General features: G+C 41.4%; 1 protein-coding gene across 2 annotated transcripts; it reads left to right on the plus strand.

Moving 5' to 3' along the window:
* The first annotated feature begins 3,992 nt into the window (after nucleotides 1-3,992).
* Nucleotides 3,993-14,701, plus strand: rbm25b (RNA binding motif protein 25b). Of its 2 annotated transcripts, XM_034579699.1 has the most exons (18): nucleotides 3,993-4,132; nucleotides 4,615-4,715; nucleotides 5,626-5,843; nucleotides 6,174-6,231; nucleotides 6,402-6,562; nucleotides 6,760-6,945; nucleotides 7,070-7,153; nucleotides 9,702-9,979; nucleotides 10,153-10,185; nucleotides 10,276-10,393; nucleotides 10,568-10,657; nucleotides 11,100-11,173; nucleotides 11,502-11,652; nucleotides 11,866-12,277; nucleotides 13,247-13,536; nucleotides 13,731-13,829; nucleotides 13,935-13,982; nucleotides 14,520-14,701. In XM_034579699.1, the coding sequence occupies exons 2-18, from the start codon at nucleotides 4,637-4,639 to the stop codon at nucleotides 14,610-14,612; spliced, it is 2,472 nt and encodes an 823-aa protein (XP_034435590.1). In that variant the 5' UTR covers nucleotides 3,993-4,132; nucleotides 4,615-4,636; the 3' UTR covers nucleotides 14,613-14,701. The 2 variants fall into 2 exon arrangements, with proteins under 2 accessions (XP_034435590.1, XP_034435591.1); XM_034579700.1 differs by lacking the exon at nucleotides 10,153-10,185.
* Nucleotides 14,702-14,941: the final 240 nt, after the last annotated feature.

Consider the following 14,941-nt stretch of genomic DNA (forward strand, 5'->3'; position numbering starts at 1 on the left):
TTTATTTATTATTATATCATCTGAGTGTTTTACTATTTGTTTTGCTGTGCTCATGATTTTATTTGTGTTTTATTTTATATTATATTGTTTTTATATTTTCCTTGTAAAGCACTTTGTAACTTAGATTTTGAAATGTGCTGTATAAATAAAGTTATTTGTATGTTTTAAATGATGTGGCCCAAAAATAGACATAAAAAACATTCAGTCGATATCGATAATAATCACGATTAATGTCACATCTCTTGTCAGTTTAAAGAGTTTGAGTGAAGGTTGTGTTAATTTAGTTTCTAACATAAATCTGAGGTAGAACATTGAAACTGATTATGTGTTTACGTCCTCTGTGTACTTGCGATACATCAATACATATTGAACTGTTGTTATATTACTCTTGATGAAAATTATATTGCAATAATTATCGTTTATCGTAAAAAAAAAACAACAACCTCATCTTTAAATTAAGTAGCCTACACTTCTTAAACCTTCCAATTGCTAGCGACAATTGTTTTGTATAACAGAACTTTTATTTTACATTTTTGGGCCTAGTTATTTTAACTGTTAATCTCATGTAACCGGTCTTCTGCACAATTCAAGTTACCAGCTACCAGTAGAAAGCCATGTGACCTGCTCAGTAGATCAGACATCTTTACCTCTATGTCCTTTTCTAAACTAAACACTGTCCCCTTTTAGAACATAGGACAAGATGGAGAATTGTTAGTATTATAATTAATGCCTGCCACCAGTTGATGTTAGCGAATGTTAGTCCGTGTCAAATAACGAAGTCTCTAGTGTTTTCTTACAACGTATATCACAATCCCCCCCCCCCTGGTGCTTATAGTATTCTTTATATTTATACTTGCACAAATACACCACAGCAAAGTCCTTGTATGTGTAAACCTGCTTCGCAATAAAACCCAGATTCTGGTGTTAGGGACATGTCTTCAGTTGGGAACCTTAGTGTCATCAGCTGTTTGGGCCTTTTAAACCCAAGACACCCTCTTCTCAGGATGAAGAGGATGTAAGGATGGAAATTATATCACCATGATCACAGGAGAACGTGTAATTTGGACGGATGACTGAAAAACCCTAGTATGCGCCGCCTCAGGGCCTGTGTCTGCCTGAAGTGGACATTTATTATGGGAAAACCAATCATATGACCTCAAATTTACAAAATGGCTGCAAAAAACACAACATCTACCACAAATAACATTTAAATAACTAGAAAGGGAATCAAAACGGCCACAAACAGTGAGTTCAGGGACCCGTTTTCTCATTTCTTTACTCAAAGTGGTCACATTACCCTTGAAAATACTGCAATATGAATGATAAAGCAAACCATGCTGCTGCCACATGAGACTGTGATTTCTAGAATGATCATTTCACACAGGAAACAAAAGGTTTAGAGGCAGACGAGTCGCCATAGAAACATAAATCATGATATGATATTAATAAATCTCGATAGATTCACGCAGAGACGAGCGAAGAACGAGGGTCTTTTTAATCCGATGGAGGAACACATGGCAACCGGGAGGGTGCGCTTCGTTTCTTCTAGCACTTTCTAGGAGGAAAAAAAGAAAAAAACCCGCCTAAAGTGACGTCACGGGCTTGTCAGCTGCAGCCCTCGCGGCGCAGCTGCTGTCACACAAACACCATGGCAACCGTAACCAAGCAGAAAACCGTGTCTAACGTTACAAATACGATGCGACACGACAATGCACGAAGTGGTGGCGTTAAAACGCAGAGTTCTACAGGTATTCTGAGGCCGAACGGGGCCCAATCGCCGTTATTCATTGAGGAAAATGCGCAATATTTACTGGTTCCGGTTTCTCAGAGAGGAGGATTCAAAGCTTCTATGTGACACTGAGTGAATTTCCCCATGTGTTGGACTGTTGACTTAACAAAGCAAGACATATAGCAATGCTACAGTGGTTTGTAGGAAACTGTAAGAAGGTTTTTCAGACATTTTATAGGCAAAACAAAGAATAGAATAGAATAGAATCCCTTTATTTATGTTGCAACAATGTTCATTGTAACCGGAGATTTGCTGTGCAATAAGATTATATGTATATAGACACAGTGCAGGCTGATAACGTATTGCACACTGAAAGAGTTCAAACTGTGTTGTATTGTTTGTTGAAATTGTCAGTTGAAGACAGTTTTCAACTATAGTTCCAGATATGTATTATTTATCTGTTTAATTGAAAAACAGGATTAATACATCCACAGTTGATTCACTGATATTTAAAGCTTTCATGCAAGTATTGTTATTATTATGATTATTATGATAATACAACTCATACATTGTTATTGCTTTTCGTTTCTTTATTCAGGAAAATGAATCGCATTTTTGACGGCTTGAACACACTCGAACACTCACCAAACTTTACAGGCGCGTCAGGCCTGATGAAAATGTATGTATTGTGGAGTAATGCGAAATGGGCGTGGCAAAATGACTCAACAGCGCAATTCTGTCTGGTTTAACCGATCTTCACGAGATTCGGTACATCCCTGTATCATGACCGGACAAAAAAAATAAATCCTTGGCATCAATTTGATTAACACAACAGGAAGTCAACCATTTTGGATTTTGTGGCCATTTTGTCTAGAGTTTATAAAGACACATGTAACGTGACGCGCAAAGTCAGGATTTCAGTGTTAAGGTGAACTGAATGATCCGGAGTCATGATCCGACATCATCGATTAATAACCAAACACATGTGATTATCAGTTTGTGTGAAGAGTAACAGAGACGAGGACACACACACACACACACACACACTCCTGCAGACAAAAGTTCTTCCTGCAGATTATGACTTAACGCCGGGTTTTAATTTCATTGTTGCAGAAGAAGCGAGGCCCCGTTTATCCAGGAACATAAATATGAATTCAGCAGGTTTTTATAAAGTGAGTGATTAGAAAACATCAGAGGAGTAGTTGTACTAGTAGCACTTGTTGACTTGCAGAGTACTGGGCCTCAGTGCAGTGGCGCTGCTAAGGGGGGCCAGGTGGGGGAACCTTGATACGGTGAAGGCTATAATCAGAGTTTGTCCTTTTAAGCAGCACATAAGTCTAAACTGAATGAATGTCAAATCAGTGTGGAGAGCACTGACCACTGTCACAGCCTTGCCTCTTTGCCCTCAGTTCTGCAAGGTACAGCGGACAATTTACTGCACTGTCGAGTTTAGTTGTTCAGGTGATACTGAAAGAATAACACTTGTTTGTGACTTACTATTTAACTCCACCCAGGCTTTATATATAAAAACACTTCAAATTTTGGCTTTAATGTCATAGCCATTGCAAAAGTGAAAGATTTATACGATCTGAAAAGAAACAAGAGTGTTTTTGACCTGAACAGATCTATTGGTCTCTGTGTAGTGAGAGTGATAGCACCACCTACTGACAACATTAGGTAAGCCTCGTTTCACAACTTTAATTCGATTTACATTAGATTTTCACCGTGTGATCTACACTTGATGGCGTGGACTGTAATGCGTGATTAGTGGGCGTGGTCCAGCGCCGCGTGATATCTTATCCCTCCCGCGATGCACAAAACGCACGCAACCCGGAGCCGTTTCGCCCGGTCCCTGTTCGCCCCCCCCCCTGGGCCCCGCACAGTGCCGGTATTAAAGCCCTAGTATTAGAGTTTTACCAGCTTATACCAGTATTAAATTCCCAATTTGTCCAGCTCCACCCCGCTGCCACGTTTTCACACCTAAAACAAAACAAGAGCAAACAAACAATCCATCAATGGAAAAAAATAGGAATTGATTGTGTCCATGATTGATTCCCATGATCTGAAGATATTAAAATAAATTCAAGATTCACGATCCACTGACATTTAAATCATGGACTACTCATGCAATCAACATGTGATGATGATGATGATGATGATGATTATGAATCAGCTTGTACCAGTATACACCCTTCCACGTCTTCCAGCTCCGTCCACCTGCCTTGTTCCGGTACCTAAAACAAGCGCCCTGTGAGTCTGTGACGTAGGGCGCTTGCCTCCATGTTTTTGCAGGCCTGTAACTAGCCGCCGTGCTAATGCAACTTACGGACCCTTACTAAGAGTTTCACAATTAAAAACCTTCCGACTGCCGCTTTTACCTCCTCGCACGCCGCCTGAGTTGGGGTATGTATACCGGGACACTGGCACATTCATTCAAAACGCGTGTTCAGCCCGTAAAAGTGAGCTTCTGGTCGGTAACACCAGCTGTAGCTAATGTTAGCTTAGCTTGAATGAGCTCCTCGGTTGCGGTAGCGTGCTTTATGCTAGCTTTGGCTAACTGAGTTGCTAGGTTTTTCTTTTTTTTAAAACCAGTTTAAGATGTTTTCGAGTCATTTAGCCTCGACATTCATGTGTGTCGTGATTAAATCAAGTATTAACACAACAACCGTGGGACCTCGTGGTGTGAAGTTAGTGACCTTTACCCTGCTAAACTTAGCTGGGCAGGAAAAGTCTCCAATCGATTGGAATTGTAACAATGGTGGAATTTATGAAGCTCACACTTCATGTCGTTGTAACAGCACTTCTCATTTCAAAGTTGTGTTATCTGGGAGAACTGAAGCCATCAGGTCTAAGTACACAGCTCATGGCTTTCTCTGTTTCTTCAGGTCGGTCCGATTCGGAGCCACGATGTCCTTCCCCCCTCATTTAAACCGGGCGCTGTTGCCACCTCCTGGGATTCCACCCCAGTATGCTGGCTTCCCCTCAGGTAAGATCCCACCGGCCTCACCATCAGTGGGAACCACATCCCCATTCACCTCATTCACATAATGCGTTTTACAGCAACAACTTTTTATTAACGTATTAACATCTGTCCTGAGTGATCCAATCACAAGTGTTCATCGATAAGTACAGGTCCTGAGATCTGATCGCTCAGACCACATGATCACTTATTCATTCATTTGTTTGTGGCCATCGCTACAATATCAGCACTGAGCAACTCATAATGTTTGTACTTAAAGGTTCAGTGTGTAAGATTTAGTGGTTAAGTGTCGTGTTGCAGCTGAATACCCCTCACCTCACCCTCCCCTTGAAAGAGAACCAGTGGTAGCCTTCTGTTTTCTAAAAAACTCAGAAGGTGTTTAGTTTGTCCAGTTTGGGCTACTGTAAAAAAACATGGCGGCCTCGGTAGAGCGGATCCGCTTTAGATATAAATATAAAGTGTTTTTTCTAGGGTAAAGAAAACATCAATTTGTACAATTTTAGATGATCACACATTAGTGGAAACATCACTAGGACTATTTTATATTCAATTTCTGCCAATAGATCCCTTTCAACCAAATGTTGCACACTGGACCTTTGTAAAATGTTATTATAGCTGAACTGCACACAATTCATCATTCATTCAGCCCTCGTGCCTCCTCTCTCTCTCTCTCTCTCTCTCTCTTTCTCAATCGCTTGTGGCAATGCACACAAATAGACACATCTTGTGATCGCATGTCTCAGGACAGATGTTAATACCAGGTGTGAATAGCACCTATAATGTCATATGTGTAATAACATTAAGTTAAAAAAGCAACAATGTCAGAAGTTATTGATGATAACATGATTATAATCAGCTACAGATAAATGTTTAACTCCAGACTCTAGTTGATGTGCATTTCTTCTGGTGATTGCAGGAGGTCCAATGATCCCAGTTCACATGGGCATCATGACCCCCACCTCTGCAGTGATGGTGACTTCCATGCCAGTTGTCAGTAAGCCTCCAGTTCCTAGGAAGGATATTGCTGCTATGCGAGCCAAAGAAATTGATGAGAACAGTGGTCCCACCACCACTGTGTTTGTGGGGAACATTTCAGAGAAAGCTTCAGACATGCTGATCAGACAGCTGCTTGCGGTAAGGGACAGAAAAAGATATAGTCACTGAGTTACGTTCAAAGAGAAATGTTTCTGTGCATGGACATTGTATTCAGGATTTGTTTGTATGTAATTACACATGCTGCATTTAAGCAGTTTACATCTATAACCTTTATTTATCTTTTCAGGAACAACAATGAAATTACAAATGTAGTTTTTTACGTACATTTGTACATATATATTGTAATAGGATTTTATAACAACATTGTGTAGACAGCTTGGTGAGACTGAATCCTGTGCTGTGGTATTTTATATAAATCCACATCTGCTTGACTCATGAACTCTTTTCCCCTTTGTGCTAATGTTGTAGAAATGTGGAATTGTTCTGAGCTGGAAGAGAGTTCAAGGAGCCTCTGGCAAGCTTCAAGGTAATCCATGATACGCACAGATAAGGCATCTTTAGGACAGGAAATACACATAAAAGACATTTTCACTTTAAATCAACCAGGAATGATTCATCTGTATTTAATGTCCTGTCAAACTAGGATTGGCCATATTGTAATCCACCCCAAAATGTATTTCTGTATATTTGTTGCAGCATTTGGGTTTTGCGAGTACAAGGAGCCAGAGTCTACGTTGCGTTCCCTGAGGCTGCTTCATGACCTGCTGATTGGAGAAAGAAACCTCTTGGTGAAGGTGGATGCCAAGACAAAAGCTCAGCTAGACGAGTGGAAGGCCAAGAAGAAAACTTCAAATGGGGTACGAATCTGTTTTAGTTTAATCAGGACGCCTGAGTTTGTTGCTTCAGGAGTAGGAATGTGCACCTCCCTGTGTTCTGGACCTCTGAGTGGCTGGCCACATTTCATTTGTATATATTGAATTAGCAATTCAAATACATATTTATTAATTGCAATGATGAAATTGGATAATAAACGAGATTCTTTCTGTACTGGCAGATTAAAAAGGCTGAAGATGGAGGAGATGATGATGAAGAGGTTCTAGACGAGGAGACCAAGAAGAAGGATCAAATAGTTAAAGGTGCCATTGATGGCTTGATGCGGGAATACGCTGCCGAACTCAACGCACCTTCACAGGACGAGGACTCCCAGCGACGAAAGAGAAAAAAAGAGAAAAAAGAAGAGGTATACAAACCTAGATTCATTCTTTTCTAACTTGTATCACCATTCTCTTGGAACCTGACAGTGACTATTGTTATTTCACCCAGAGAACTGACTTTTCCTTCCTTTTTTTTTTCCTTAACCACAGGATGACATTAACACAATTGATATGGAGGAGGACAAGAGAGACCTGATTTCCAGAGAGATTAGTAAATTCCGTGACACTCACAAGGTAAAGTGGCTCTTTTGATCTTGTAGTTGACATTACAGGTTTTGGACAGCAGTTCACTCCTAGAGCTTGCACATTTAGTTGACACATTTACCCAGCTTTTCTTGACCTCAGCAACATGCACACTGTGCAACAAATTGGCCGTCCCTAAACTTTAACTCACCAAACATATGAGTTCGCCCCATATTATTTTGAAATGTTACATGCTCAGTGTTAGGACACCACAAGCAGGCAGACAGCTAGTCCTTTATCACCTTTCTCAGGCCTGATTTGACACCTGTGACCACCGTAGTGAAATCTATCTAGGTGTGACCATTTATACATCCATTCTTCATTCATCACACAAAAATGCATGGAGACGATGTAAAGTTACTTAAAAGCTAATCTATTCATTAAACCCCACCATTATGATAGTGATCATATGGTGACTAAAGCAAGATGAATCTCAGAGCTTTGGAAAAAGTTGCGAGGATAGGATGTAAGTATCAGCCTTTATTTACTATATACATATACTGGGCGTCCCCCTCTTGAGGACTTGCATAGGGGCAACTGCACTGCACTGTTTGTGTGGGCTTGGGCTCATAACGCTCTTTATTCCATCAACCACTTGTCATTACAAAGGCACTTCCTTACTTTGTGATCCTGAATTTATGACAGCATCGGTTGGTCCCCTGAAAGCTGGAAAGTCAGTGAACCTGTGCGAGTCCTACGTAAAGTATGGTTTGTCTTAATGGTGTTCATGTTGAAGCACAAGGACTATTGTCAATAACCACTGCAGTGACTCTGGCTGTAGCCTTTATTATGCTAGTGTGGGGGGGCGCCCTGTCCACAGCAGCATGCTGATCTGAAGATTGACAAAGGTACGTGCTCTCTGTATGTTGTGTTGTGTGATTACTCTCCTCCATCTCGTGCTCTCCATCAGTATCAGCACCTGACAGTAAGTTTATGCACAAAAGATTAAACTATTCTCTAGTAAGCAGATCCTGTTTGTCTGTTTTGGAAAAAGATGTTTTCAAGGTTTCCAAATCCAGGTCAGAGATTTAGTCAAAAACAGGGAGAGACTGCAACACAGACACTTGATAGACTGACACAAAGGTATTTAGGAAGTGATGATACAAAAATTATAATTATTATAGGCGAGGGGGGATGCAGTTTCATGCAAAGAGCACTTTTTTTTTAATAGCACAACAACACCGGCGTCGGCCCTTATTACCAAAAGCTCTCTTCCCCTCCTGGTCATTGTCTTCTACGTGATAGCACAGGCTTCCCATCCTGAGATATTTGTATTCATTTTTATCGGAGCCCCGATATATTCTGTGCAAAGGTAAGTCAAATATACCAAAACAGATGCTACATTTTACATCTGACATTAACTTAGTCAAACCTATTTTTACTAGAGCCAAGGCATTGAAATATAAGACTATAATTATTAACCTCAGGTACACGAGTGATAAAGTTGCTCACATCTCATATTTCCTTCTCTTGAGTTGCATTACACCCAAGGCTTGTGGTTCTTTCTGTGTTTCTTGCTGAATACCAGTTGAATGTCTGTAGTTTCGTGTGGCTGCGTTAAACTTTAAATTAAATAAAAATGTACATTCAACTCATGCAAGACATAGAACGTAGTTGTTTATTTTGTTGGGTTCTGGTTTTGTGTCGGATGCCATTTTAATGATAATGTTCCCAGATGCAATCAAAGCCTTGTGTGTAATGTCATTAAAGACAAAGCTGTGGTGTGAGTGTGTGTGTATGTGAGAGTAATGAGTCATGAAGAGCTGCTGAAGACTTCTGCAGGGGTAAGACCGCTTCTACAATTTCATTTATCTGTGCAGAAATGTAACTGATGTTCATTATGTTCATTTCTTGATTTAGCACTTAACCGAATGACATTGAAGTAAAGGCTACTGTTGTAGATGATGAATATGATGATGATGATGCTAAAGCAAGACAGAATCCCATAACGTTTTTCCCTTGTATACCGTGTGACCTGCTTTCCTCCCAGGCCTAACTTAAAAGGCTTGTAGGGGCAGCGAAGGGCTGAGTCCATAGTTCAACACCTGTAAGTCTCAAACAACTAGTTCAACCAAAGACTGACGCCTGTTTTCTGTTTTTGTTTTCCTTGTTCTGAGAGGAGGACTCTTAAGGAGAGAAAAAGCATTTGTTTTTTGCAGCACCTTTTTCTCGTTATGAATGCCTCGAGCTGAACATGTTCCACAGATCTTGTTCGCCATTGAAGTGGTTTCCAGTTCCATTCGTGTTAACCTGTAGTTTATACTGCAAGTTTGAAGCATAAACACTTGATTGTATTTCTTTAAATTAGCGCTGGAGCTGTCTCTCTGTGAGGGAGAGCCTTTTTGATTCTTCCAGGTTTTCCCCAGTTTGAGTTTTAGGAAATCCAGCTTCACTTGCAGGCCTTGCACGGACTAGTTTAGGGCATGTTACTATCAGAAATCTCAAAATCTGGAAACCACTTGATCTGTGCACAGTAGGCAAAATGAACCGCTTGACCAAATGTGCCATTGGCTGAACCTGTCTGTGTTTTGCTCTGCAGAAACTGGAAGAGGAGAAGGACAAGAGGGAGAAGGAGCGGCTGGAGTTCGAGCGGGATAGGAAGGATCGGGAAAAGGAGCGAGAGCGGGAAAGAGAGCGGCGCGACCGCGAGAGGGAGAAGGAACGGGAGAGAGAGCAGCATAGGGAAAGGGAGCGAGAACGGGACCGAGACAAAGACCGAGACAAAGACCGCGACCGCAGGCCCAGAGAGAGAGAGCGGGAGAGGGACTGGGAGAGAGAAAGAAGCCGTGAGAGGAGCGTCGACCACAACAGAGCCAGGTACAGGAAGAAAACAATCGTGACAGTAGAGGTGTGGAAATGTTGCCTCAGAGGGAGCAAAACCTTTCATGTTTAGACTCTAACCTAATTCAGCTTTACTCGGTATGTTGGGTAAAAGCTTTTCCTTGATGATTATTCAATGTTTAAATCTTCTCTCATGTGGACCTATACAGACCAAGCTTGACTGACCGTTCCCTGATGATTCCGTCAGTTCTTAAGATTTATACTAAGCAAGTTAAAGTGCATTTTTTGCAAGTCAATCCAGCAGTAATAAACTTCTCCCCTCATGTTTGCAGGGAGCCGAGTCGAGACCGAGACAGAGAAAAGAAGCGAGACCAAGAGGATGACGAGGAGTCGTATGAGCGCAGGAAGCTGGAGAGGAAACTCCGAGACAAAGAAACGGCCTATCAGGAGGTAAGGGAAGGTGGGATGGTTAGTGGTGGGGGTCACAGCTCCTAGATCCTAGAATATGAGAGGTGACAATTATTGTATTCAAGAATAGAAATGGGAACGTTTTTAGTAAATTCACTTGCTGTTAATGGGTGTTTGTATTTGGTTGTGGCTCATCTGACACTGTATTTACTACAGCGTCTAAAAAACTGGGAGCTCAGGGAGAGGAAGAAGGCTCGGGATTATGCCAAGGAGACCGAAAGGGAAGATGAGCGTCGACGAGAGATGGTGAGAGGACGATGAGTGAACAAATGATGTTGTGATGTTACTAGGTGTCCTAAACTTGGCACACACACACCAAGATGAGTAGATTGTTATTAATTGTACCAACAGATTATATTTGAGTTTAGCCATTTGAAGTTGATTGTCCTTCAGGAATATATTTTATGGCTTATTTCAAGTAAATTTTGGATGGAAAATGAAATGATAATCTGTTAATTTGTTACTGAGTCTTGTTTGTTTGTTTTTTCTACTAATGTTGCAGATTATCAGTTTTTTTTCATTTGTTTTTATTCCACACATTTTACAAATTTAAATTTATCTTTTAAAAATGTTTGAAATAATCCAAACTAAATTTATCCCCATTAAAAAGTGCTATTAACTGTGGATTTTGTTGTGTAATCATGATGAAGACTTAAAAGTGATGAATTATAAAAAATGTTGTCTTCAGATGAAAGAGGGGAAAAGGTTGAAAGAGTTTCTTGAAGACTATGATGACGACCGAGATGATCCGAAGTACTACAGGTGAGCAACTGGGAAAAAATATGCTACGGTTCTGTCTTTACTGAATTAACTGTCATTGAAAAAACAAATGCACACGTGTAAAGAGGAATCTCATCTGACATGCAGCCTTCACAAAGCTTGAATTTACAGATGTGAGATGTTGCACTTGCAGTGTCAGAAATACTGTGAATTAAAAATAATTTCTGTTTGAGAGATTTGAGCCCTGTGACGCCTAAACATGTGAAAAGTTGCAGCAGATGCCGTGTGACCCAGATCAGACGTGTAGCAGATGCAGTGCTGCAGCCATGGCCATTGTTCTAAAGGCTGTTATTTTTGGTGTGACCCCTAGGGGCAGTGCACTGCAGAAGCGTCTCAGAGACCGAGAGAAGGAGATGGAGGCGGACGAGCGTGACAGGAAGAGGGAGAAGGAGGAGCTGGAGGAAATCAGACAGAGGCTGTTGAGCGAGGGACATCCAGACCCAGACGCAGAGCTACGCAGGGTACGCTTGTCTGTAATATTACTGTGTGTGTGTGGGTGTTTGCTTGTAGCCAGTGAGCATGCTGTATTTTGTCTTTGTGAAGGTCACTTCATCATCTGACTCTCTGAATTTTTGCACATCAGGGCTTTCCAGCTTTCATTGTCTGATCTTTTTTTCTGGAAAACCCAGTGCTTGGTTGTTAAATTTCTGTATATCTTCCTCTTATTGGTCCAGATGGAAGAGGAAGAGGAGGAGCGTCTGAGACAACCTCCCATCGTCCAAGAGCCGGAGCCCGAAGTGGAACGGGAGCGCCACAGGAGTTCAAGAGACCACCGGGACCGCCGCGGGGAACAGGATAGGGCAGAAGTCCGCTCCCGGCCCACCCAATCAGATGACGAGGTAGAGGAGGGTGAGGCGCAAGACTATGACAACGAGGAAGATAACCCTGACACTAAACCGTGCCTGAAGCCCAAGATGCGGCCCATCACAGCGGCACCGTCCGTGTCATCGGCAAGTGGCAACGCGTCCCCAAACACGCCCGGGGACGAGTCGCCCTGCGGCATCATCATCCCCCACGAGAACTCGCCCCCTGAGGCGCTGCCGCAGGAGGAACACCGGCCGAAGATCGGCCTCAGCCTCAAACTAGGTGAGCCCAAAATAAATCTGTTTAAGGACATACTACACAGAGAAAAATATCAATTTAATCTGGAACAATATTGAGTGTCAGTTAAATATGAACTCACTTGGCTCGCTCTTATTCTGGCTTCTCAAATGTGAAAATTACCAGTTTTTTACCTGTTTTATGTCATTGTAAGATTTGTGATTGTTTGTTGCTAAATTTAAAGAAATCGGTCTGGGTTAAAATTGTGATAGCAAATATGAACTTTCTTCTGCCATTCTACAGACAAAATATAACTGGCAGTTTAAACAATAATATAATGAATAATAATCATTGAAATAATCATTTAACTGTCAATTGCAGCTCCACTTACAGGAGATCTATAGAGAATTTGTACACAAAAGGAGCTGAACTGCTCAAGGAAAACATTAAAGTAATTCACCATAATGTTAGCAGGGTTTCCTCTGAAGACATTTAGTCCTTGTGTTTTTAATGTGGTAAATATACTGGTGTAGGTCAAAGGACAGACACTTTCCAGCTTCACAGATGAAGTAAAAGTTCCTGCACCAGATAGAAGCCACATAGACCACAAGGCACAAGCAGCACGTCAGTTGTCAGTAGCTTGAGTAACACATCCTCTCAAATGGATTTTTAAAAACCACCTACTTCACACACACACACACATGCATTCATCTGACTGGAAAAAACTTGCAAAGCATTCTTTGTTCTCCATTCATACACATAGTGAGAGTAATCATGACAAAGAGCCCCATTCTCACTGGAAAATTAGTTAGGATAAAATAGGAAATCACAAAATATGTAAAGCGTCCTTTGGTCCCTTGAAAGGCACCTTAACATTTTAAGTTATTATTATTATTACTAATGAGTTATATGTAGTGAAACAAAGAGAAATCGTTAGATACCAAAGACTCGTTACAATGATCTTTATCATTTTAAATGAAAACCTTATTTTTTCAATGTCCTCGTTGTCTCCAGGTGCCACAGGAAGCCCCAGTCAACCCAACGCAGGTAAAAGGAAGAAGCTGCCCGTGGACAGCGTCTTCGACGAGGAGGAGGCCGACGAGCAGCCCCGCAAGAGGAAACTGGTGCCGCTGGATTACGACGACGACGACAAGAGCCTCGGGGTGGACGGGGCCGGGCTCTCCAGCATCAAGGGAGCCGACAACGAAGAGAAACGCAAAAACATCAAGAGCCTGATAGAAAAGATTCCCACAGCAAAGCCTGAGCTGTTCTCCTACCCACTGGACTGGACTATGGTTGATACGGTGAGGACACGGGGAGGAATGTATATTTATAATAATTATCACATAAAGGATCACGAGTTCATTCAGAAACTTTGCAGCGTCATGATATTTATTGGTCAGAAACTGGTCTCGCTGGTCTCCATTGGTAAAAAGAAATAGTTGCTGATGTAATTTCTACTTGTAACAGCTCAACCTTTTTGTCTCTTGGTCCTCAGACGTTAATGGAGCGACGTGTTCGGCCCTGGATCAATAAAAAGATCATCGAGTACATCGGAGAGGAGGAGGCAACGTTAGTGGACTTTGTCTGCTCGAAGGTATCGAACATGTGATCTTTATACATTTGACTTCAATCAGATTTGGAAGGAAAGAGAAACAGTGAACATACAATGATGCTGATTGGTTTGTCCTTGTTTTCTCAGGTGATGACGCACAGCATGCCACAGAGTATCTTGGATGATGTTGCCATGGTGAGTAATTGATCAACTAGAATTTCACTCAGAGTTCAAACCTCCCCTGGCTCAGCATTCCCCTAAAATCAAGCGGCACCAAATTACTCACACTCATAGAAATCAGTCCCATAAATGTGCCCGATTCATTTCACCAAGTTACGGGAATTATTCCCTGGGAAATGATGAAAATGTGTAAAAATGTTCTATCTCACGATGTTAAAGAAAGTGAAAATAAATACCTGGATCTTCCCCCTGATTCGGATCCGCACCAAAGTTTTATGAGTTATTATCTGACCAATACTGCATTTTTCCCACCAAGTTTCATTGTAATCCATCCAGTAGTTTCTGCACAATCTTGCTTACAAACAAATGGAGAAGGGTGAAAACTTTATCTCCTTGAAGGACGTAATAAGACATCACACTAAAAGCTTTTATCTAATGTTCATGTAGCTCTGTTTTATTTTTGGTTATAATCATTTGATGAAAACTTCATAATCAAAGTATTTTTCCTTGAAGTTGCATCATGTTCCTCTAACTCATTGTTTCTGTTTTCAGGTTCTCGATGAAGAAGCTGAAGTCTTCATCGTGAAGATGTGGCGGCTACTTATTTACGAAACTGAGGCCAAGAAGATTGGACTGGCGAAATAAGCAAAATAGCCACTGAATGAAGATCAAATTTTTTTTTTTCATACAGTGTACAATAGTGTAGCTCGATTACGTCACCCCCCCCCCCCCAAAACACAGCGACTTGTCCACATCAGCACAGACTGTAACTGCAGATTCTGCTCATTGACACATTTGCTCCAGTTGTTTGTCTCAACACACTCAGGCTAAATTCACCTCTTCTCTCCGTTTGCAGCTGCCGACGGTATCGGTGTAATTCTGTGTATATACAGTTTGTCATAATGTGACTTTAATGGTGAGGAGGCTGCTGACACCAGGACCACTGTGGTGTTGCCAAGTAACATCTCTTGGTC

The sequence above is a fragment of the Hippoglossus hippoglossus genome, chromosome 24 (assembly GCF_009819705.1).
Source record: "Hippoglossus hippoglossus isolate fHipHip1 chromosome 24, fHipHip1.pri, whole genome shotgun sequence".
Lineage (NCBI taxonomy): Eukaryota > Metazoa > Chordata > Actinopteri > Pleuronectiformes > Pleuronectidae > Hippoglossus > Hippoglossus hippoglossus.